We start from the raw sequence: 26,596 nt of genomic DNA, 5'->3' as shown, positions 1-26,596 counted from the left end.
AGTGGCGCAGGAGGACTACCCTCTCCTGTATGGGCTGGATCACCTTTCACCTAATTATGCTTGGCTCTACTGCCAGCCGCTGGCTGTAACTGTAGCTCTTTCTCTCCCTGCCTGGCTGGCTGAGAAGGCAGAGTGGGGTGCTTCCCCAGGGCAGTGGGGAGGCGGTGGGCCGGGTGTGTGCTTATGTGAGAGAGAGGAGAGGCTGGGGTTGAAAAGTCAATGATTTAATAGCAGCCCCTGACAGCAGTTTTCCATTTAAAGTTGTGACTCAGTGAAGTTCTCACAGTAACTGTTGACAGTTCGATTTTCTGTTAGGCCTATATGTCTCACTCCTCCCCGATCTAATTGTGAAACACCAGCATTGTGGCACACACTTGGGTATGTGTCACATACAATGTTCCTTCTAAGCTGTGGGTGCGCAGCTCCCCGGGACTGGCGCGCAGAAGAAATATCAGCTTGCGCAGAGAAGCACATTGAACTTCACTCAACTTTCTAGTTTCCCCCTTTAGTTAACTCTATCAAAGTTTCCCTCTATTGTTCGAATTGTGATCGAATCAACGCAATATTAGCCACTTTCAGTGCAACATACCGAAACAAAAACAACTGCAAGTGATTTTCTTGTAGGCAGAGTGCATTGGTGTAGGATTTTATTGCATTCACAGGCATGACTCTGGCCCAAACTACAGAGATCTGTGCGCAATAACCAATCAGAGCTGCAGTATCCCAATATGCAAATAGACCTCTGCCATATATGGATCTGTGCCATTCAATTTGACCTGCACTGTGTTTACAGCATGAGTGGTCGTGAGTAGATGCGCTTGTTTTGAGATCAAAGCATGAGCTGCATGTAGCCAGGTGTGTACATTTGATCATATTCTTTGTTAGTGAGTTATTAGTCCAGTTATAGCTCATTTCTAGTCTGCAATGGGGGAGTGATTGCTTCCTAAAAAGCAGAAAATGTGTGCATTTCAAGTCCGGTAAAGAGCTTTTTGTCTGTAAGGGGCAGTCTTGTATTTTGAGGCAGTGTTGTATTTTGAGACAGGCCTGAATAAGCTATGTAGCCAATTGGCAGAGGGTAGCATAATTTGTCATATTTTCTATAATAATGGTATGGGAATAAGGAATTTTATTTAGTAAAGTGGTTTCTTGCATCAAACACCACAACATTTTCAGTCACCTCCTTTTCTGAAGGACAAGTGGATAACCAGGTTAATGGAATGTATGCCTACATTGAAAACCTCACATTGGCTGCTACTACAGGCTTAATGATAGAACTGCTATTTCCATGTTAAAATCTTATGGTATTTTCTCCATATTTTTTTTAATGGTAGGCCACTCTGATAGGCCTACATTATGATCAAATAGCCACAGTAGCCTATTTGGCCACTGTTATAACTGTAACTTAAGGTGGGTACAGCCTCAGTGTTCACAGTAAACTTCCACAGAATTTTCACAATGTTCAAGTTTGCGCTCAGCAGACCTGAAATTTGCGCAATGCCGAAAATAATTTTGAGGGAACATTGGTCACATATGCATCAATATTCTTTCCCATATGAGAATGTGTGTGTGCCACATCTTTACTTTCTTGAATAGACTACTTATTATTTATCATGCTTGTGTCTTCTTACATAGGTGAATTGTTATGAATCATGTAGGTATTGTTTCTGGCTGTTACAGTAGGCTGTGTGTTATGTTCAAATAGCCTAAATCCACTTCAAGGAGAGATGAGAGTGCGAATATCTTTTTCAATTGTTCCGTTTAACTTCCGTTAGTCAGCACATTACCTAAGGGTGCACTTTCTTTATTTCTTGACCTAGGTGACCATAATGGACACAGGGGTGAGAGGGACGATAGCAGTAGGCCTGGTGCCACAGTTCTACAAGCTGGACCATCAGCCAGGCTGGCTGCCACAGTCTGTAGCCTACCACGCTGATGACGGCAAGTAAGTCTCACACCATGCAGATGACCGCAAGTAGGCCTCAGTCATACCAGCTCCTCAGTTTGACCTCTAAGGTGTTTTGTTATGGATGTAGGCTAATTGCAGGGATTTTCAGAGATGCTATGGACCTTATTTTTATTTATTTATTTCACCCTTATTTCAGCAGAAAGTCCCATTTTTAAGACCAATGTCTCTTTTTTTACAACAACAAAAATAGTCACACCACAGGCATGATTATGTTCTACAGCATTGTCCAGTGTGAATAAGGCTCAATGAGTCACTGTTATCATATTTCTTTTGTATAGGCTGTACGATGGAAACCCTGTGGGCCAGCAGTTTGGGCCCAAATGCAACCGTGGTGACAGGATTGGCTGTGGAATATACTGTGATACCATCGAGGCTGGGTTGACCACAGTCTTTTTCACCAAGAATGGCAAAGAGGTGAGTTGCTCCTTGCTTTTGCCCAAATTCCACAATGAGAGACCATCAAATAATTGGGGCTTAACTTCAGTGCTCTTGACCGCTGCTTAAAGGGGAATGGAAGTGTTTTACAAGCTAGGTCAAATGTCGCTAAGCCTTGTTAAAACATAAGAATCGCAGAGGCAGTAATTTTGATACTTTGTATCCCAAATTTTCTTCATTATTTTGGCAGTTACTTGTACATATTGATTAACCGTTGATCAATTTTAGTGAAGCAGGTGGTCAATGCTGACACCACATTTTAATTCTGAGTACACTCTTTAAACCGGCAGAGATTTATTCTGTCTTGCCAAACATGGGTGGTTAATTCACTGCAGTATTAGGCCTTATATTTAGCCTACGAATTATGCTTATGAATGAGCTTCTAAATAGGTTGATGATCTTTAGCCTATCTATCTTCACTGTTCTCCTGCGCAAGTACACACCTCCGCTTGCCTCTCAGCAGGCCTTCCAGCTATTCCTTGTTGAGTCCCAGGTAAAACTAGGCTACAACTTGTTGGTCACATACACTATATATACAAAAGTATGTGGACACCTCCTTCCTACACCTGTTTCTGACTGGTGAATAAAATCAAGCACACTGCCATGCAATCTCCATAGACAAACATTGGCAGTAGAATGGCCTTACTGAAGAGCTCAGTGACTTTCAACGTGGCACTGTCATAGGATGTCACCTTTCCGTCATTTCGTGAAATTTCTGCCTTGCTAGAGCTGCCCCGGTCAACTGTAAGTGCTGTGATTGTGAAGTGGAAATGTCTAGGAACAACAACAGCTCAGCCGCGAAGTGGTAGGCCACACAAGCTCACAGAACATGACCGCCGAGTGCTGTAGCGCATAGCGTGAAAAATCGTCTGTCCTCTGCAACACTTGCTACCGAGTTCCAAATTGCCTCTGGAAGCAATGTCAGCACAAGAACTGTTCGTCAGCACAGACAGCACACAACACTGAACTGCCTCTCACAAGCTTAAGATCACCACCATGCGCAGTGTAAAGCTCGCCGCCATTGGGCTCTGTGGACTCTGTGGAAACGTTAGCCAAGTGTCAGACACGGTGTAGTAGGATTCAATCTTAGTCCTGTATTGACGCTTTGCCTGTTTGATGGTTCGTCTGATGGCATAGCAGGATTTCTTTTAAGCGTCCGGACTAGCCTTTTGCTTGGTGCGGATGTTGCCTGTAATCCATGGCTTCTGGTTAGGATATGTACATACCGTCACTGTATTTTGAAGATTGTTTTACTGTTAGCCTATTCAAGGACAGAACCAACCTTGCTCTTGCTTGCCTAATTTAAAATACAGCATAGGCCAAATTGGCTGGTGGGGAAAAGTTTGAAAGGTGGGAGAGTACAATGATGTGATCTCAGTTGTAGGACGCGACAGACAGGCAGAGACCAGTAGGCCTACTATGAAAAATAAGATCTAAGAGTTTACAACCATTAGACAAATAAAATTGACCTGAAAACGTCTTGAGAAACAAGCATTTACAGGCCATCATAAATCAACATTCTAAAATGTTTGACTACTCAGGGACGTAATAATATGAAGAAAGGTAATTTACAGTTAGCTGGCGTTCTAGAACCTAGTGCTTCTGTTCCCCCTTAAGCCTAACATCCTTGAGAAGAAGAGCTAAGACATCCTGTGTGTGTGTGTGTGTGTGTGTGTGTGTGTGTGTGTGTGTGTGTGTGTGTGTGTGTGTGTGTGTGTGTGTGTGTGTGTGTGTGTGTGTGTGTGTGTGTGTGTGTGTGTGTGTGTGTGTGTTTGCGCCTGCGTGTTTGTGTGTCTACGTCTGTGTGTGTGTGTGCGCGCGCGTCTGCGTTCATGCGTCCGACCTCCGTGTGTTTTGTTCCAGGTGGGCTCGTTGGTGTTCCCGGTAGCGGCAGAGGGCCTGTTCCCAGCCATCGGGATGCACTCTCTGGGAGAGGAAGTGAGGCTGGACCTCCAGGCAGAGTGGGACATGGAGGAGGTGGACAGCGTCATGATGGTGGACAGCCACGAGGACGACTGGGGACGTCTCTACGACATCAGGGTCACTGGCACGGTAAGGAGTAATACAGAATAGCGTCCTCCCATTCTGTCACTCCCTTTTTATGCTGCTGGAATGACTGAGCTCTCTCACACACACACACGTACGTACGCATGCGCGTACATGCATGCGCGCACACACACCTGCATTGCTGCCCCTGTCTTTCTGTAACCACCTCAACGTAACACAACCAACAGGCCACAAGGGCACAAGCTACTGAATGGCCAGTTTTGGAGGAACATGCATGGCCAACAGATATGACATGTATGAAAAAGAGGAACAGCACTCGCAAATTAAGTATTAGGTTTTATTTAGTTTTATTATCAGCAGGCACAATGGACAAGTTTTGGCCAGCAAGCCTTTTGTCCAGAGGATTGACCATTGTTTTAGACATGTAGCTATCTGGTGGCTGTTACTGGAAGTGGTTAAAGGAATGGGGATTTGAGGAGAGGTTTTGCCCCAATTATGACTCCCCTCTCCCTGCCCTAGCTTCTTGACTCCACAAGACCTTCTTGGCTAACCGTAAAACTGTGTCAATTAGTAATGTTGTTAGCTGGCACCTTCCCACTTGCATGTGTGCCAAGGTGCTGTTGGTTGCGACAGCCAGTAGTGGGGGTCAGGATGGATTTGGCTGCTGTTTCTGTTAGTTTCCCAGCAGTGTTTAGAAAAGTTAAGAGAAACGGTAACATCCGGGGTTATGTTTGTGTTGTGGGTACGTAGATCAGACCCCACTCATCTCTAATACGGAGAGATTCAAAGAATCCAGGTTATATATATTGATACTAGAGGCATGCGTGCGCACGCACACACACACAGGTTGCGTGACAGATTTGTTCATCCACAGGTCGTGACACCTCCAGTTGAGAGGACTGAGAGAGACCATCATCTGTGAGTAGTGAGGGTAGACTGAGGTCATAAAAGAGGGTCTGCGGGTTAAGACAAATTATTTCTCAGCTCTGCTTTCCTGGACTAATGGTTGGCAGTGGCACGGAACGGGATGGTACGAGGCAAGGCCTGGCAGCTCACCAGGTTGTAAAAATTCAGTAAGGGGAGTAGCGGGACTCCAAGGAATCTTTTACTCTGTCTCATGTGGTCGGAGGTTTTCACAGCTGGGGTGTTCAGCTGTGTTTGTGTGTGTCCTGCAGACAACCATTTTGTTTAGTTATTTTTTTGTGTCTTACTTTAGGAGCAAGTGAGTAAAGTAGCCCTCATCAACATGAGGAGAGGGTGATGATGGTGCTTCTGTTGATGCTGGAAACCGATAAGGGCGAGTTTTGACAAGCTCAAGGTCTTTTCGGGTGGAGATCTGAGACTGGTCTCTTGGGTCTTTTAACATGACATTACAACCATTCTCTTCACACAAGACTAGTACAACATAGTTGTTTCTGAATCTGAACAGACCAGGGTTCAAATAATATTTGTTTCATTTCAAATACTTCGAGCTGCACTTGACAGAGCTTGCCTGGCTCTCTAAATAACCTACTTGGAATATCAGGGCGGTAGAGTTGCACTTTAATAGCCCTGGGTGGATCTCTGTGGGTTTTAGTTTCAACATTCAGCAAATGAAAACCAATACTTCAAACTTTTATCTCTTTTGGTGAGAAGCAAACCTCTCTCTCATGATGTGTTAATAATTGTTCCATAAAAAACACCTGGCTAGTCTCATAGTTTTCTAAACAGTGTGCGTGCGTCAGACGTGTGTGGGTTTTTCCCTCCCTCACATGTCATGTTAGTCCCTCCGTTGATTGAGAGTATTAATCTGATGTATAGTAATTAGAAGCAATGCAAATATTATCCCTCTTTCATATGTACTGTAGCTATGCAACGGAGCTTTCCAGTGAAAGTTTCCGATGACATAGCTATACAGTGTGCATCGCGATTGGGCGTCTTATCATTTTATACCACTTAGGCCTACGTTATTGTACCGTATTCTTTCCTGGCGTTGTTTACTTTGCCAGCATCACCATTTGTAAACTTTGCCACAGAATGGAATACTTTTATGTGTTGTTCTTTAGAACTATAAAAACGGTTCTGGTTCTGAATGATAAGCGTCCTAACAGATGGTAGAAAAGGGACAAAGAATTATGATGCCACAAGAAAGGTACAGAGCCTTCAGAAAGTATTCATACTCCTTGACTTATTCCATATTTTGTTGTTACAGTCTGAATTCAAAATGGATTAAATGTTGTTGTTTTTTCTTCTCACCCATCGACACACAATACCCCATAATGAAAAAGTGAAAACATGTTTTAAACATTTTTGCAAATGTTTTAAAAATGAAGTACAGATATGTAATTTACATAAGTATTTACACCCCTGAGTCAATACTTTGTAGAAGCACCTTTGGTGGTGATTTGAGCATTGAGTTGTCTAGGGTATGTCTATATCAGCTTTGCACTTCTGGATTTGGGAATTTTCTCAAGCTTTGCTAAGCTAGATGGGGAGCAGCAGTGAACATCAATCTTCAAGTCATTCCACAGATTTTCAATGGGATTCAACTCTGTGCTTTGGCTGGGCCACTCAAGGACTTTAACATTCTTGTTCTGAAGCCATTTCCAGCATTGCTTTGGCTGTATGCTTGGGGTCATTGTCCTGTTGGAACGTAAATCTTCACCCCAGTCTAAGGTTGTTTGCACTCTGAAGCAGGTTCTCATCAAGGACTTGCCTGTATTTGGCACCATTCATTGTTCTTTCTATCCTTACCAGTCTCTCATTCCCTGCTGCTGAAAAGTTGCTGCCACAACCATGCTTCACTGTAGGGACAGGGTTAATTGGTGATGAGCTATGCCTGGTTTTCTCCAGAAAACAGCTCTTTGCAATTAGGCCGAAGAGTTACATTTTTGTCTGATCAGACCACAATCTTTTGGCTTAAGATCTCAGTCTTTCACATGACTTTTTGCAAACTCCAGGCGTGCTGTTATGTGCCTTTTTCTCAGGAGTGGCTTCTTTATGGCCACTCTCCCATAAAGCCCAGATTAGTGAAGTGCTGTAGAGACTGTTGTCCTTCTGGCAGGTTCTCCCATCTCAGCCAAGGAACTCTGCAGTTCTGTCAGAGTGGTCAGTGGGTTCTTGGTCATCTCCCTAACCAAGGTCTTTCTTGCCCGATTGCTCAGTTTGGTTGGACGACCAGTTCTAGGCAGTTCCATGTTTTTTCCATTTCCAAATGATGGAGACCATTGTACTCTTGGAAACTTTCATCACTCTAGAAATTGTTTTATACCCTTCTCAGATATAAGCCTCATCACAATTCTATGTCAGAGATCTACGTACATGTGGAATACGTCAAGGGGTATGACTACTTTCTGAAGGCACTGTAAATTACTTTTCTGACAAGTGTGATTTTTATGGGGCTTGAATTGAGAAGTGCAAAGCCACAGAATGCAGAGTAGTACAATGGTGATGGCACTGACTTGCCTTCCATGGAGTCCTTGTCTTTGAACACTGTTTACATTGCAGTTGGCTGGACGGGCGCTCCTGTTTAGATAAGTGGGTATCAGATCCCAGCTGTTTACCAACTGTCAGCATCACGCCTGTCTAGCAAAACCCTAAACCCATCCACCACAAGTTTTCCTCTCTATAATAACATAGGCTATGTCCTCCATTTTCAAATGTACATTGCTGTTATAGTTTATGTTCTTGAGATTAAACTGAGTCAAACTCATAGAATCAATGTAATAGAAAAGTTATCATATATATATATATATATATATATATATATATATATATATATATTATAGGGTGGTCCCATTCTCCCCAACTTCTTTTCCGATGGGGTGTGTGTGTGTGTGTGTATGTACAGTTGAAGTCGGAAGATTACATACACCTCAGCAAAATACATTTAGACACAGTTTTTCACAATTCCTGACATTTAATCCTAGTAAAAATTCCCTGTTTTAGGTCAGTTAGGATCACCACTTTATTTTAAGAATGTGAAATGTCAGAATAATAGTAGAGAGAATGATATATTTCAGCTTTTATTTGTTTCATCACATTCCCAGTGAGTCAGAAGTTTACATACACTCAATTAGTATTTGGTAGCATTGCCTTTAAATTGTTTAACTTGGGTCAAACGTTTCGGGTAGCCTTCCACAAGCTTCCCACAATAGGTTGGGTGAATTTTGGCCCACACGCTTTTTCAGTTCTGCCCACATATTTTCTATAGGATTGAGGTCAGGGCTCTGTGAAGGCCACTCCAATACCTTGACTTTGTTGTCCTTAAGCCATTTTGCACAACTTTGGAAGTATGCCATCTATTTTGTATGCCATCTATTTTGTGAAGTGCACCAGTCCCTCCTGCAGCAAAGCACCCCCACAACATGATGCTGCCTCCCCCATGCTTCACGGCTGGGATGGTGTTTTTCGGCTTGCAAGCCTCCCCCTTTTCCCTCCAAACATATCAATTGTCATTATGGCCAAACAGTTCTATTTTTGTTTCATCAGACCAGAGGACATTTCTCCAAAAAGTGCAATCTTTGTCCCCATGTGCAGTTACAAACCGTAGTCTGGCTTTTTTAAAGGCTGAGTGGCCTTTCAGGTTATGTCGATATAGGACTTGTTTTACTGTGGATATAGATACTTTTGTACCTGTTTCCTCCAGCATCTTCAGAAGATCCTTTGCTGTTGTTCTGGGATTGATTTGCAATTTTCGCACCAAAGTACGTTGATCTCTATGAGACAGAACGCATCTCCTTCCTGAGCGGTATGACGGCTGCATGGTCCCATGGTGTTTATACTTGCGTACTATTGTTTGTACAGATGAACGTGGTACCTTCAGGCGTTTGGAAATTGATCCCAAGGATGAACCAGACTTGGGGAGGTCTACATTTTTTCCCCCTGAAGTTTTGGCCGATTTCTTTAGATTTTCCCATGATGTCAAGCAAAGAGGCACTGAGTTTGAAGGTAGGCCTTGAAATACATCCACAGGTACACCTCCAATTGACTCAAATGATGTCAATTAGCCTATCAGAGACTTCTAAAGCCATGACATCATTTTCTGGAATTTTCCAAGCTGTTTAAAGACACAGTCAACTTAGGGTATGTACATTTCTGACCCACTGGAATTGGGATACAGTGAATTATAAGTGAAATAATCTGTCTGTAAACAATTGTTGGAAGAATTACTTGTGTCATGCACAAAGTAGATGTCCTAACCGACTTGCCAAAAATATAGTTTGTTAACAATAAATTTGTGGAATGGTTGAAAAACGAGTTTTAGTGACTCCAACCTAAGTGTATGTAAACTTCCGACTTCAACTGTATGTATTTATGTATGTGTGTGTTTATGTATGTGTGTGTTTATGTATGTGTGTGTGTGTGTACGTACGTACCTACGTATGTATGTATATTAGTACCAGTCAAAAGTTATGACACACCTACTCATTCAAGGGTTTTTAATAATTTTTATTTTCTACATTGAGGTCGAAGGAATTGTCCGTAGAGCTCCGAGACAGGATTGTGCCGAGACACAGATCTGGGAAAGGGTACCAAAAATGTTTTGCTGGATTGAAGGTCCCCTAGAGCAGAGGCCTCCGTCATTCTTAAATGGAAGAAATTTGGAACTACCAAGACTCTTCCTGGCCAGGCGGACAGCTCTAATCTGAGCAATCAGGTTATTTCATAGTTTTGATGTCTTCACTATTATTCTACAATGTAGAAAATAGTAAAAAATAAAGAAAAACCCTTGAATGAGTAGGTGTGTCTAAATGTTTGTCTGGTCTGTCTCTGTCTGTTATTCTTGGGGGGATGGGGGATTGCTCAATTCCCTTAATGTCATAATATTACATAATTACTGATTTATTGAACTCCTTTTGTCATGGTTTTTAATGTTAGGTACACAAAACAGACAGAACACGTATTGTGTAATCCATATAAATCAGTTTTGACTAATAGACTAAAACTCCCAATTGAAATAAGACATGTTATAAGTTGCATTGTCCGCTCTTGCTCCTGTATGTTTTGTCTTGTGTGGAGGCATTTGGCTGGCTGTGCTGCGTACGTGCTGCTTGATACAAATGCAAGCAGCCAAATCCCTCTCTCCCTGTTGCCACAGCAGCGGCTGTCCCCACCAAGCTAATCCCCCCCACCCAGCATAGTGCTGCAGAGGACTGGGCAGCACCTCAGTCTGCTGCTGGAATGACTGAGCTCTCCCTCACACACACACACACACCTCGCTTACATGCACGCACGCACATACACCTGCATGGCTGACACTGTCTTTCTGTTGTCACCAATATAACACCATTTTCTATGCTCCCTGACTCTCTAGCTTTCATTTTGGTGATTATCAGTGAGCTGGACACCGTCAAGTAACTATATGAATGTAGGTTCATTTCTACACAGTTTTCGATTTGGTTTTATTCATTTCAAAGTATATTGAGTTTGCACCCCCCCACCCCCATAATGTTCTGGCTAGACACTTTTACACTTACCGCCCGTGGGCTGCATTGGGGAAAAAGGGGATACCTAGTCAATTGCACAACTGAATGCATTCAACTGAAATGTGTCTTCTGCATTTAACTAAAACCCTCTGAATCAGAGCGGTGCCGGGGGCTGCCTTAATCAGACGTCATCGGCACCCAGGGAGCAGTTGTGGTTGTTGTGGGTTAGCTGCCTTGCTCAAGGGCAGAATGGCAGATTTTTTCTCACCTTGCCGGCCCTGGGATTTGAACCATCTTAACTTTTAGGCTATCTGCCACCCACATTTGTTTTACTATCCTTGTGGGGACCAAACAATTGATTCCCAATCAAAATCCTATTTTCTCTAAACCTAACCCTAATTGTAACCATAACCCTAAACCTAACCCCTAACCCTAAAATATAATTTCTCCTTGTGGGGACTTGTGAAATGTCGCCTTGTCAGATTGTTCTTTGCTTTACTGACCTTGTGAGGACTTCTGGTCCCCACAAGGATAGTAAAACCAAAAACACACACACACACACACACACGTGTCCTCCTGAAGTTTTAAATGGGCTGACTGTTCTAGTATTAAATCCCAAGTTATTCTTCTTAGTGTGTCAATTAACTTAGAAAGATCAAATCATCATGTCCTCTTGCCCCTTCCAGGTTCCCCCACCCAAAGTTGAGCAGCACATAAAATATATTATCATCTGTGCTGGTCTCCAGCCAACACATGCACCTCTCCATAGAGTTCTATCTGAACCACCAGTCATGTTATTTCCATTTGCTAGAGGAGCTAACACCCTTCTAAGGTTGCCTGGTTCCTTCCTTGGAGGAACAGTTGTCATGCATCCCATCATGATACTGTTTGATCTGCTGAAGTTCATCAGTTTCCCATAAACTGTGTAATTCCCCTGTTGAGAACCACTAGGCAGGCAGGCAGACACTGCAGGCAGTGGCATCGACCAGAGTGTCCTCTGACTGTCTCCACGATGGGAACAGAACAGCGTGAGAAAGTGTGTGTTTGTGAGTATGAAAGGAAGCTCTGATGAATACTGCATGTGGGAGGTTTAGGCGAGGCCGGGCCAACCTGCTTCTTTAACTAGACATCTCACTGAAAATTTCCGCTTAAGTCTGCATAATTTCTGAAAAATGTCCTAGATGGCGAGAGATATCTCACACGAATGACAGTGACGCAGATTGAGAATTTTGTTGATTTAAATAGCCAGCTACAGTTGAAAGTAAGACTGTGACTCTTGATGATATTCAAAATATTGGTTCTGGTTCATCATAGTTTAGCCGAGTTGTTAGTTAGTTGAGCTGTTCTACACACTTTTTCCTATATAGTGCATTACTTTTGATGGTCATTAGGGTTCTGATCAAAAGTAATGCACTATATAGGGAATAGAGTGCCATTTGGGGTGCAACCACAGACAATAGAGATGTTTCTTCTCTCGTATGTTCCATTTATTCTCTTTAGCCCTTTTGAAAAAAACAGCATAGACCAGCATGAATTTTAAGCTGGTCTGTGCTGGTCTGATGCTGGTCAAGCTGGTCTGACCAGCATGGTCTCGCTGGTTCTGCAAGCCAACTAGCATGGTCTAACTGGTTGTGCTGGCTGACCAGCATTCATTGTGTTTTCAACTTACTGTTGAGAGTTAGAAGAGTAGATTGAACGAAGTGCAATATTTTTATTTGTTTGTGCATCAGTAGTTTTTCTCATGACAGTCACTCAATTAGCCCATGTGATTGTTAAGTTAGTCTAGCGTCCAGATATCTAAACTTGTAGGAATTATGGTTGAATAACCGACCGGGGGGCCCCCAAGTCACTCAGATATTATATTACAAACTGCAAACATTTATCTCCACCCTATGGCAAAATGTTTAGATTTGTAGCAAACTTGCTTTAAAACTACAAAATGTTCACTACGTCCCATGGCAAAATGTGTAGAATTGCAGGAAATGAACTCTAAAATGACGTCTTTCTCTCCGCTGTCAAGAGGGGGGCCGCTAAAATGTTTTGCTTGCAAGGTGGGGGGGCCCGAACCAAATTTCGCTTAGGACCCTCAGAAGGCTAGGGCCGGCTATGACTGCATGTGTGGGCATGGATGTGCTTACGCAGACCCTCGAGCAACTGCGCCCCCCCCCCAGAATTTTTGTGGCCCCGACCCCATAAAAGTTGCCCATCCCTGACGTAAACCATTTAAACTGGAACAACCATTTCAGTAACGGGTGCAATAAATCCAACTAACGGATAGGATACGTTTTTTTAAAATCTTTGTGTAGCATAAGATACATTTATTGATTTAATCAATCAATGTAAATGCAAAAACAGATTTTGTAACAAACAATTCAAAAAAAAATAACTGCAATACATTTACTTGACTTAAAGGGAAATTTCACCGATGCTCTCTTTCAAAATATACACTACCGTTCAAAAGTTTGGGATCACTTAGAAATGTCCTTGTTTTTGAAAGAAAAGCTATTTTTTTTTGTCCATTTTTAAAACAACATCAAATTGATCAGAAATACAGTGTAGACATTGTTAATGTTGTTACTGACTATTGCTGGAAATGACTGATTTTTATTTTTATGGAATATCTACATAGGCGTACAGAGGCCCATTATCAGCAACCATCACTCCTGTGTTCCAATGGCACATTGTGTTAGCTAATCCAAGTTTATTATTTTAAAAGGCTAATTGATCATTAGAAAACCCTTTTGCAATCATGTTAGCACAGCTGAAAACTGTTGTTCTGATTTAAAGAAGCAATAAAACTGGCCTTTAGACTCGTTGAGTATCTGGAGCATCAGCATTTGTGGGTTTGATTACAGGCTCGAAATGGCCAGAAACAAACTTTCTTCTGAAACTTGTCAGTCTATTCTTGTTCTGAGAAATGAAGGCTATTCCATGCGAGAAGTTGCCAAGAAACTGAAGATCTCGTACAACGCTGTGTACTACTCCCTTCACAGAACAGCGCAAACTGGCACTAACCAGAATAGAAAGAGGAGTGGGAGGCCCCAGTGCACAACTGAGCAAGAGGACAAGTACATTAGAGTATCTAGTTTGAGAAAGACGCCTCACAAGTCCTCAACTGGCAGCTTCATTAAATAGTACCCGCAAAACACCAGTCTCAACGTCAACAGTGAAGAGGCGACTCCGGGATGCTGGCCTTCTAGGCAGAGTTGCAAAGAAAAATCCATATCTCAGACTGGCCAATAAAAATAAAAGATTAAGATGGTCAAAAGAACACAGACACTGGACAGAGGAACTCTGCCTAGAAGACCAGCATGGTCTGTGTCTTGTCGTATTTGGTGTGTTACAGGTAAATTGCCTTCACCTACATTTCAAAGCGCAGTGATGATTGTACCTTATTTCCAAAATATTGGGTAGAAAAATGTACCATCAGAGCTCTAAAGTACGACAAAATATTTTGCTGTGCGACTAGGAAAACTAGCAAAATCTCCCAGATAATAATTGTTGTAATGATAAGGCTTTGCTCTACCCTTGTTTCCTCCTACCCTAGAGAAACAAATGAGTACTACAGCAAAAGTGCCTTACTTCCAGGTCAAAAGATCTGACCAATATTACCGCCGCAACATTTGTATCTTACTATAGCGGATCACAGGGACTGCATTTTACATTCATAAACCATGTCGTTGGCCGTTCTAAAACTGGCGACGTCGTTAACCATTTGTTTACACTTTGTTCAGTAATGTTACCTCATTGGCTAGCTATCTAACAACCTAGTAACTTTACCAGTATATGCAAACATTTGGGGGCACAGAAATAAAGGAAAAGGAATATCTTCTTCAGGAGATCAATGATCATAGCAATGAATGAATGATAGATCTCTTGTATGTCGACATCACAAACCTGACTTTTTTAAAGAAACAGTGTACCATTTTCAGTGTATTGCATCCCAATAGGAAAATAGTGCTTTTACACAATGTAGAAACCAAATATTCCATAAATGATTTCGTAATTTCAATGACCGGTATTTGTATCAAAATGTTTCACTTTTATAATAAACCAATGTATTTACAGTGTTACATATTAGTTTCTAGGGCACAACGTGTGGTTCAAAAGTAGCTAGAATTCATATTGGCCAGGGGTATTCAACCGGGGGTCCACAGAGGTACTGCAGGGGGTCAACAGAAATATAGAGTGCCTTCAGAAAGTCTTTGGACCCCTTGACTTTCTCCACATTTTATTACATTACAGCCTTATTCTAAAATTGACTACATAGTCCCCCCCTCCCCCCCCCCCCCCTCATTAAACTACACACAATACCCCATAATGACAATGCAAAAACAGTTTTTTTTATACATTTTTGCTAATTTATAAAAAATAAAACAACTTAAATTATACATTTACATAAGTATTCAGACACTTTACTCAGTACTTCGTTGAAGCACTTTTGTCAGCGATTACAGCATTGAGTGTTCTTGGGTATGATGCTACATGCTTGGCACACCTGTATTTGGGGGGTTTCTCCCGTTCTTCTCTGCAGATCCTCTCAAGCTCTGTCAGGTTGGATGGGCAGCGTCGATGCACAGCTTTTTTCAGGTCTCTCTAGTGATGTTCGAGCGGGTTCGGGCTCTGGCTGGGCCACTCAAGGACATTGAGACTTGTTCCAAAGCCAATCCTGCGTTGTCTTGGCTGTGTGCTTAGGGTCGTTGTCCTGTTGGAAGTTTAACCTTTGCCCCAGTCTGCGGTCCTGAGTGCTCTGGAACAGGTTTTCATCAAGGATCTCTCTGTACTTTGCTCCATTCATCTTTGCCTCGATCCTGACTAGTTTCCCAGTGCCTGCCTCTGAAAAACATCCCCAAGGCATGATGCTGCCACCACAATGCTTCACTGTAGGGATTGTGCCAGGTTTCCTCCAGACGTGACGCTTGGCATTCGGGCCAAAGAGTTCAATCTTGGTTTCATCAGACCAGAGAATATTGTTTCTCATGGTCTGAGAGTCTTTAGGTGCCTTTTGGCAAACTCCAAGCGGGCTGTCAATTGCCTTTTACTAAGAAGTGTCTTCCGTCTGGCCACTCTACCATAAAGGCCTGATTTGGTGGAGTGCTGCAGAGATGGGAGACACTTCCAGAAAGACAACCTTCTCCACAGAGGAACTCTGGAGCTCTGTCAGAGTGACCATCGGGTTCATGGTCAACTCCCTGACCAAGGCCCTTCTCCCCCGATTGCTCAGTTTGGCCGGGCGACCAGCTCTAGGGAGAGTCTTGGTGGTTCCAAAATTGATCCATTTAAGAATGACAGAGGCATCTGTTCTTGGGGACCTTCAATGCTGAACAACATTTTTGGTACCCTATCCCAGGTCTGTGTCTCGACACAATCCTGTCTCTGAGCTCTACGGACGATTCCTTCGACCTCATGGCTTGGTTTGTGCTCTGACAAGTGTGGGACCTTAAATAGACAGGTGTGTGCCTGAGCTCAATTTCGAGTCTCATAGCAAAGGGTCTGAATGCTATTGCAAATAAGGTATTTCAGTTTTTTATTTGTAATACATTTGCAAAAATAAATAACTTTTCACTGTCATTATGGGATATTGTATGTAGATTGCTGAGGATCTATTTATTTATTTAATCCATTTTAGAACAAGGTTGTAACGTAAGAAAATGTGGAAAAAGTCGAGGGGGCTGAATACTTTCCAAAGGCACTGTATCCCCACTTGGTGCTGGAGTCCAATAGGAATTCGACATCACTTTGCAAGCCAGCATAATGTGACTTGATGCTGGTACGCTGGTGACCAGGAAAACAACAGCAGGGACGTCTCATCTCTCTGTTTTTCTGCAGAGGAAATAAAACAGTCAGAGTTCATTTGTTTCCCAGCTATCACCACAAAACTATTAGAAGCTCCTCTCTTTCATTGGAGGTAACTAACATTCTCTCTTCTCTTTCTCTCGCCCCCCACCCCCTCCCTGGAGCTAACGAACCAGAGATTATCAGTGGGGGTAGGGGGTAGCAAGAAGCTTCTGCTGCAGGCAATTATGGTCTTAATATCACATCGTGTGTGTGTGTGTGTGTGTGTGTGTGTGTGTGTGTGTGTGTGTGTGTGTGTGTGTGTGTGTGTGTGTGTGTGTGTGTGTGTGTGTGTGTGTGTGTGTGTGTGTGTGTGTGTGTGTGTGTGTGTGTGTGTGTGTGTGTGTGTGTGTGTGTGTGTGTGTGTGTGTGTGTGTGTGTGTGTAGTTGAAGAATTATATAAAGGTCATTCCTGGCCCCAACTGGGAGATTTTTGCTAAGGGAGTTTAAAACATTTTTTTTTTTTTTTTACTCTGACTCACTTATGTCACAAAGTGTAATAATGACGTTCTAAACACCTTTTAGGTAACAGCTGCTTCTTTTCTTTTGAAAGAAAGTTACTCGACTCAACTTCCACTCAGAAGTGGAAGGAAGAGATTAAAGGTGGAAAGTGGAAACCATGCAGGAGTCTGCATGAAAGGGATGGGAGTCGATGACACAGCCCCCCCCCCCCCCCCCCCCCCCCCCCCCAAAAAAAAAAGTTGTATCATATAAGTACAAGTGAACTAACACTCACACTTTACTTTTCTCCCCCTTACTAGCTCTGACTTCGCTGAGCTATTTTATTGAGGAGAAAAATGTACTTACTATGACTGAAATTTGGTTGTCCCACCTAGCTATCTTAAGATGAATGCACTAACTCTTAAGTTGTTCTGGGTAAGTGTCTGCTAAAATGTAAATGTACAGCCAAAGCCAAATGAAAGGTTTCTCTTCATCTGCAGTGGGGCCATGACTGTCTGGTGTTGTTGTGTTGAGTACATCCGGAAGACAGCTTATAAGAAAATGTTTTAAAACTAAGGAGTCACTACTTCAACTTTTCAAATAAGAAGCATCCCTCTGTGGGCCTTTCTTTGGCTAGTCAAACACAGGAAGGTGATGGATGTAAGAGACCACACCATAGGCTACGAAGCTAGTGTTGCTTTCTATACTGTGGTAAGCAAAGGCTGTGTTTTGATCCCTGTCCTCTTGCAGGTTCTGCTTTTATCTAGGCCTACTCCACTGTCCACATCACTTCAGTGTCTTCACACGCCATAGACATAAGACTCGAATGGTTATTTCCTTTCAAGTCAACGTTCCGTGATGGGTGGACCAGCGGCCGTTCTATGCCCTACTTCATTTTATTTCTATGTTCCACACCACCTGCCATGTAGACCTACAGTTCACCTGACACACAGTCAATGTAAACAGACTTTGGAGTCATTGTCCTGAGTGAGTGATTGATTTAATTGGGTGCTGTAGAAAAATAATCTCACACTCCCTCTCTCTCTTTCTCTGTCTCCCTCTCTCTCAGACCTTCACAGCCTCACCCCAGTGTGTGTTCAAAACATTCCTCTGAATTTGGCATCTGTGGTGAGTTTATTTACCAAGTAATAGTGAGGGAATGAGTGATTGATTATTTCTATTTTTGGAGTGTGTTTTGATTCTGCAGTATGTTGACTCAGTTTCAATTACACACTTTCAGGTGCTGCTGTATTGCTTCAGCACAGACGGCGCGGCCTGCGTGCCAGCTTTTTGGCCATACGCAACACCACTGATAGAAGGCTATCAATGGTCTGTGTCAAAATTATAGTTGGTTGTGTTTTGGTCAGTCAAATCAATTTTTATTTGTCACTTGCTCCGAATAAAACGGGTGTAAACCTTACCGTGAAATGCTTACTCACAAGCCCTTAACGAACAATGCAGTTCAAGAAAGAGTTAAGAAGATATTTAGTAAATAAAGTACAAAATAGCAGCAGTGTAAAAACAAAAGGGAGGGTGGGCATGTCAATGTAAATAGTCCAGGATCTTCTTCTAGGTTATTTGGGATCAATTGGCTAAGTATGATTGATGGATAGGTAATTTGGTAGACAACTGGTGAGTAATCGTCTGATTCACGAATTGCACCCTATTCCCTATTTAGTGTCGTTACTACTTTTGACCAGAGCCCTGGACCAAAGTAGTGCAGTAAATAGGGAATATGGTGCCATTTTGGGGTGCAGTAGAACATTTTACACAGGCAGCACACAGTGTCAGCCAAACAGGTACCAAGCCCAAGCGGGCTGGTTGGGAGGGAGAGGCCCTCTAATCTCCTACGTTTGTTCCAAATGCCTCCAGGAGTGACAGGAAACTTGGAAGACCTAGCCCCCCCCACACACACACTACCCCTACCACCAGCCCTGACACCACCACCCCGGATGGTGCCATGATCAGAGAGAGAAGGAGAAAGGGAAGCGATAGAGAGTGAGAGAGCGAAAGGGAGAGCAGAGAGAATGACTGCAGGCATCTGTCAGCACTCTCACTGAAGCGTGTTCCAAGCTGCTGGGAGGGAGAGCTGATTAAAAACCTCTCTCTCGCTCTCTCTACCTCTCTCGTTCTCTCTCTCCATTACTCAGCATCACAGAGGCGGGAAGGTGTGACAACACACTCGCTGCAACTCCCTCTCCCCCTCAAAATAACAGCTACTGTCCAGGCATGAAAGTTGAAGAGGTTGAGGAGAAGGATAAGATAGCAGCAAGAGAACAAGAAAGGACAGTCTAAAAACAAGATTGTAAAGAAGTGGGTACTCATTAATGTATAGCAGGCCTGTGAGTTGAGGACACACAAGACAAGACAGGGCACTCATTTTTGTATTTTTTTGTAACTGTCCAGACAGAGTCAGTAATAGAATGAATTATGTTATTTTAAAGGGATTTTTTTTCGTTTTGTCAGATGCTGACTATGTCTTTCATGTCTGAGTTTTAGGACGTGTAATAACCAGATTGTGACTTGGAAGATTAAAAGTATTTTTCAGATGATCAACTTTCACGATCCCTGTCCACTTTAAATATAGCTTTCATGTGCAGATTCCATTCCAGACTGTAGCATCTGGGTCGTCAGCAGTATTATACAGGTAACTGCCAAAATAAAGGTAACATCAACAGAGTGTCGTAAGGCGTTGGGCCACCACGAGCCAGAACAGCTTCAATGCACCGTGGCATAGACTCTGCAAGTGTCTGGAACTCTATTGGAGGGATGTGACACTATTCTCACACAAGAAATTCCATAATTTGGTGTTTTGTTGATGGTGATGGAAAACGCTGTCTCAAGGGCCACTCCAGAATATATGGTTGACAGTTTTCATGTTGAGAGTGGAGTTTGACAAAGTTGGTCCTGGCCTGTGTTTGTCCTTTCTCGCTTGATATTGCTGGTGTAAGGAGTATGTAATTTGGGTGTGAGGTAGTATGCCCAGGTACTGTAAGGAACACTGTACCTGGATTGGTCCTTCATTCAATCTGTCACAGAATAATTGAAAGAAAACTATATTTTCTTGACTGAGACCTAGTTAGGAAGTTATTTATTTCCACTGGATGGATAACCAGGCAACATTCATCATCATTTAATTGAGGGAAACCTTTCCTTTTGAAGTATAACTCAAAACCGCTGTAGGCCTATTACCTTAACGCACCCAGGTGTTGTCACAAGCTTATTAGAGGAGTCCACCCCCACTTTGTCTGTCATCTTTTCTCTTCCACTTCAAACTGAAGGCGTTCCTTCGGTCTCTCTATTCTCTATGACACACTGGATGGAAAAATAGGAGCAGCACTTGGTTGCCTAGCTGCCCACCTACTTGCCCTTCCCATAGAAACCTGTTCTTCTGAGGCTTAGTAATGTGTTTTTCCTATAGGATCTGTTAAGCCTTCCATGGAGAAGTTATTATAATGTTCAATCAGTGGAATATTTGGCGAGACTATTTACGCATGATCAACCTGGGCGTGCCTGTTACAGTGGGAGTATGACTGCATGGCTGTGTCCCAAAATGGAACACAATTCCCTATTTAGTACATTTGCTAGTCTGTACTTGGTGACTTCCTCCTTATTCCGGTTGTACACTACACGACTTCCAAAATCCTAACATCTCTGCCTCTGTGTTTCCTGTAGTTTTTTGTCTTGCCAACGCATACTACATGATGTGGCATAGACGGGGGGGTCACACATTACAAGATTCTTCACTTGGTCGTGAGGGTTCTCGATATCACGCTGTCTCCCAAAAACAAGGTGGCGATGTGATTAGATTGTTAACGTAGCTAGAATGAGCTGTAGCTCAAACCAGCCTCAAACATTCATGCTTGCCATACAGAGTTGAAATATCTAGCCAATACATTTTTTATTGAATAGCATTGCTTTACATTTTTTATTGAACAGCATTGCTTGTGAACTACAAAGCTGTGTCAATTGGTGGTTGCAAGTACAAATGCATAGGCTACCAGTAGTAGTCATGGTTCCTGCTCGAGAGTCTACACATTCTGGGTGATGCGATACAACATCATCCTCTCACTGGCATCTTCTCTGGCAAGCTCTCATTGGCTATTGCTGATCACCATTCTCAAAACTTGTTGTTGCACATCTCACACTACAAGAGCATAGCAGATTTTGTGCCGATAAAATCAAACATGTTTGAAAATATCGGGAGCTCTGGGACGGCTCAAAGATGTGATCGGTAGACCTTAGACTGCGTCTCTGACCCACTCACGTTAAACGAACGTCGGTGACGCTCGCGCGCCCAGAGTAGGCAACAACATGTGGATTTTGTCTCCCGTCTGGGACAGCTAAATCGGGGCCAAAATCGTGTAGTGTACGCCCGGCTTTAGGTGTATCTGTCTTTTGAGTACTCCAAGCGTGTTCGCGAAAGGCCAACTTAGTCAAAACTACAGTATGTTGTATATGAATACTGACCCTATTCCCCCCCCCCCCCCCACACACACTTTAGCAGCTCCTGGAGTACGTCGGGAAGGGGAAGAGCATCCTGGACGTGGGTCTGGCCCAGGCCAGGCAGCCCCTCAGCACACGCTGTCACTACTTTGAGGTGGAGATAGTGGACGCTGGAGAGAAGTGCTACATCGCCCTGGGCCTGGCCAGAAGGGTAAGCACTGTACAATTGCACATCAGTAAACTTACGGCCACACAGAGACAGATGAAATCACATGCATTCATCAATTGTCAATTTTTGTCAAAAGTTAGTCAACTATTTTCGGAAGAGTTGCGTGCGTGTTTGGCAATGATCTCCATTGTCCATCTGTCAACAAATGTCTCCCATTGAAAAACCATTTGGTTCTGGCCTTCCGAGTGGCGCAGCAGTCTAAGGCACTGCATCGCAGTGTTGCAGCGTCACTACAGCCTGGCGCTTTACTTGGCTCATCACGCTCTAGCGACTCCTTGTGGCGGTGCCGGGTGCCTGCAGGCTGACAATGATCGTCAGTTGAACGGTGTTTCCTCCGACACATTGGTGCAGCTGGCTTCCGGGTTAATCAAGCGGGTGTTAAGAAGCACGGCTTGGCTGGTCATGTTTCGGAGGACGCATGACTCGACCTTAGTCTCTCCCGAGCCCATTGGGGAGTTGCAGCAATGATACAAGATCATAATCACGAAATTGGGAAGAGAAAGTGGGTAAAAATTACAACAACAAAAAATAACATTGGCTCAATCTGTAATTTTCTGAGACAAAATCTCTGTCTGGCCATAGCCTAAGGGTAAGCATTCATAACTCTGTATGCAGTTTTTAACCATCAGCACTACAGAGAAGTATAGGTGGCATTTATTTAGTCAGATTCTGCTTGTTTTGAAGTTGAGGAAGTTAATAGTACAATCGTAAAACACATTTAGGTACAGTACAGGGTTCGTACAGACAGTGGCAAGTCAAATTCAAGGACTTTCAATTACTTTTTCAAGCACTAATATTTATTTTCAAGGACCATCAATTTTAAGTAGTTCCTATTATGCAATTGATTCTAGTCGCCATCGGATGGCAGTATGTTGCCACAACCTCATGGGGGGGAAAATTACTTACTTTTCATGACTACCTTACAAGTTCTACTCAATAATACGTCTTCTCTACTTATTTGCAACATACATGAGTGGTAAGTCAGTACTGAAAAGGGAAGGGGTCTGAATACTTTCGAATGCACTGTACCTACATACTTCCCTCATTATTCAATGCCTTTGTTGTAGGAATAGAACACAGTGTGCTTGATGAAGAAGGAAAAAACAATTAAAGAAATTTTAGCACGACTAATTCAAACCCCTCATCTCGTTTTCCAAAGAATGCACATGCGGTTCCCATCTAATGTTAGCACAGGACAGGAGCTGCTAGACTTTCCATAATAACCTGTGTGCCTTGAAGCCTAACACAACAAACAGTTGTACGGGAACTGATCAAAACAATGAGCAACATCTGGTCTTACACCATTGTAGACTGGAACAGAGCAAAAATAATACAGGTTGCCCCTATGGCCAAAAGTAGTGCATAGTATTAGGGAATAGTATACCATTTTGGACGTATCCATAATATACATAGGTATCAATGGAAGGCCAAGACTGAGAGATGCTCAATGACCGAGTTATATCACCCATTTGCATTGCTCATACTGTCTGTAGAGGATGAAAAGGTCTGGGACTGACTGTGTAGGTCTGACCTAGGAACATCAGTCATGAGGTGTAATGAACGTCAGCCACAACCCAAGGCCTGGTCTACGTGGAGTTGCCCTGTCCTGTCATGCTCGCTCTGATCTCTCTGTGGCCATGGGCATGGCTCACTGTAGACAGAGACTAATTACTCTCAGGTCTTGAACCGACCGGCGACCGCAGACTGAAACTAGTCTTGTCTTGTGAAAGGGAAGGTTGATTTAAGGCCAAGGTCACTGGGTCCGACCAACCAGACTTGGGTTCAATACATTTAAAAAATATATATTTTAAATTATTTGAGTGTTTGCTTTAGCCTGCTTGGAATGCCAAGTGAGCAGTGTTTGTTCTTTTGGTACTTGTCTATCGGTTCCATTGCAACAGGCAAGCTCAGTCTATCATAGCTACTGTATTTGAAATGATTTCAAATAGTATTGAATCCAGGTCTGCCGACCAGACCGACCTGCTCCTCCTCCCTTCCACTCTGAATAAAGGAAGACATTTTGTTAGTGATAACTAACTCCATAACGTTTCCTCCCCTTAAGACTTTGTCCCCCTCAGTCTCTCTGAATTTGTGTTTGTTTACAGAGACATTATGGCCTCCCTTCTCCAAAGGACAACTGAGGTGATAAAGCAGATAATTGAAGGGCTGGTTAATCGCTGTTTACTCACCAGAATGTTACATGTTGTTGGGATCAGTTACTTCACTCCGAGAGCATCTTGCTAGATGTCTCAGAGTGGATGCCCAACACACACACCCTCGCACACACACACACACACACACTCTGTCTGACTGCCTGCCTGGCCCGGTTGACTGACTGCCTGCCTGGCCTGGTTGACTGACTGCCTGCCTGGCCCGGTTGACTGACTGCCTGCCTGGCCCGGTTGACTGACTGCCTGCCTGGCCCGGTTGACTGACTGCCTGCCTGGCCCGGTTGACTGACTGCCTGCCTGGCCCGGTTGACTGACTGCCTGCCTGGCCCGGTTGACTGACTGCCTGCCTGGCCCGGTTGACTGACTGGTGGCACCGTACAGTTACTCTAACCCAGTAGAGGAAGGATGTCAAAGTCATTCCATGGACGGCCTAGTGTCTGCTGGTTTTTGTTTTTTTCCTTTAAATTAAGACTTAGACAACCATGTGTCTTGGTTGAATCTTTGCGATGCGCCATTCAGTCATCATGTGATGTTTGAATGAACATTTCTAAAGGCTTTCCCCAAAAACCTTCTGAATTAAATGTTCACTGCAAAGTAGGCTTAGCTGGCAGAATATCATGATGATTTGTATCAATTGTGGGGCATTTGTTTAGTAAACTCTGCCATCACATGTAGCCTAAACTGTACATTGCTTGGTGCAAAATAGGGGTGTGACTGTTTAAACGTTAAAACGAGGACCAAGTTTGGAAAACCCTGAATTACACCTTGTAACAATTGTAAACATAATAACACCGGTAAATGTAATACATTTTCTATTTGTAATAACGTTTCAATTTTTTATGTAATCAACCAGGTAAATCTAATAACTTGCTGGTAAACATAATAAAATGTTGAATGGTAAACAAAACTTATTACATTTAGCAGGAAAAGTTATCACATTAACCAGTGCATATTACATTAACCGGTGAGTAACAACAATTTTGATTAATAATGTAATAACTTCAACCAGTCATGGAATAACATACCAAAATCAATGTTTTTACTTTCATAAACACATAAACAAACATAAGATGTCGCTGGAGAGGATGGCTGATGTTTTATTGGCTCTAAACCAACAGTGCTATTTTGTTCGGTTTTTCACATTTTTTGTAACTTATTTTGTATATAATGTTGCTGCTACTGTCTCTTATGACCGAAAAGAGCTTCTGGACATAAGAACAGCAATTACTCACCTCGAATTGGATGAGTCGGACGGGAAGGATATACTCCAAACAGGCCCTCATCCCCGAAATCCCTGATTTCGCGGAAAGAGATTGGGAAGTTCATTAGGAAGTGCATTGACGATGTCGTACCCACAGCAACGATAAAAACATTCCCAAACCAGAAACCGTGGATTGACGGCAGCATTCGCGTGAAACTGAAAGCGCGAACCACTGCTTTTAACCAGGGCAAGGTGACCGGAAGCATGACCGAATACAAACAGTGTAGCTATTCTCTCCGCAAGGCAATCAAACAGGCTAAGTCTCAGTACAGAGACAAAATCGAGTCGCAATTCAACAGCTCAGACACAAGAGGTATGTGGCAGGGTCTACAGTCAATCACGGATTACAAAAAGAAAACCAGCCCCGTCGAGGACCAGGATGTCTTGCTCCCAGACAGGCTAAACAACTTTTTTGCCCGCTTTGAGGACAATACAGTGCCACTGACACGGCCCCCTACCAAAACCTGCGGGCTCTCCTTCACTGCAGCCGAGGTGAGTAAAACATTTAAACGTGTTAACCCTCGCAAGGCTGCAGGCCCAGACGGCATTCCCAGCCGCGTCCTCAGAGCATGCGCAGACCAGCTGGCTGGTGTGTTTACGGACATATTCAATCAATCCTTATCCCAGTCTGCTGTTCCCACATGCTTCAAGAGGGCCACCATTGTTCCTGTTCCCAAGAAAGCTAAGGTAACTGAGCTAAACGACTACCGCCCCGTAGCACTCACTTCCGTCATCATGAAGTGCTTTGAGAGACTAGTCAAGGACCATATCACCTCCACCCTACCGGACACCCTAGACCCACTCCAATTTGCTTACCGACCCAATAGGTCCACAGACGACGCAATCGCAACCACACTGCACACTGCCCTAACCCATCTGGACAAGAGGAATACCCATGTGAGAATGCTGTTCATCGATTACAGCTCAGCATTTAACACCATAGTACCCTCCAAACTCGTCATCAAGCTCGAGACCCTGGGTCTCGACCCCGCCCTGTGCAACTGGGTCCTGGACTTCCTGACGGGCCGCCCCCAGGTGGTGAGGGTAGGTAACAACATCTCCACCCCGCTGATCCTCAACACTGGGGCCCCACAAGGGTGCGTTCTGAGCCCTCTCCTGTACTCCCTGTTCACCCACGACTGCGTGGCCATGCACGCCTCCAACTCAATCATCAAGTTTGCGGATGACACTACAGTGGTAGGCTTGATTACCAACAACGACGAGACGGCCTACAGGGAGGAGGTGAGGGCCCTCGGAGTGTGGTGTCAGGAAAATAACCTCACACTCAACGTCAACAAAACAAAGGAGATGATTGTGGACTTCAGGAAACAGCAGAGGGAGCACCCCCCTATCCACATCGACGGGTCAGTAGTGGAGAAGGTGGAAAGTTTTAAGTTC

At 43.5% G+C, this 26,596-nt stretch overlaps 1 protein-coding gene across 4 annotated transcripts in view; it reads left to right on the top strand.

Moving 5' to 3' along the window:
• The window catches only part of spryd3 (SPRY domain containing 3), an 88,346-nt gene that overhangs the window by 31,116 nt on the left and 30,634 nt on the right, over positions 1–26,596 (top strand). For 2 of the 4 annotated variants that reach the window (XM_071347492.1, XM_071347493.1), the window contains exons 4-7: positions 1,818–1,942; positions 2,245–2,380; positions 4,265–4,453; positions 21,596–21,748. In XM_071347492.1, the coding sequence (XP_071203593.1) occupies positions 1,818–1,942; positions 2,245–2,380; positions 4,265–4,453; positions 21,596–21,748 (603 nt within the window). The remainder of the gene's footprint in view (positions 1–1,817; positions 1,943–2,244; positions 2,381–4,264; positions 4,454–21,595; positions 21,749–26,596) is intronic. The other 2 variants (XM_071347494.1, XM_071347496.1) reach the window with 2 other exon arrangements.

The sequence above is a fragment of the Salvelinus alpinus genome, chromosome 17 (genome assembly GCF_045679555.1).
Source record: "Salvelinus alpinus chromosome 17, SLU_Salpinus.1, whole genome shotgun sequence".
Lineage (NCBI taxonomy): Eukaryota > Metazoa > Chordata > Actinopteri > Salmoniformes > Salmonidae > Salvelinus > Salvelinus alpinus.
Note: the sequence above shows the minus strand (reverse complement) of the source record. Positions and strands in the feature narration are given on the sequence as shown.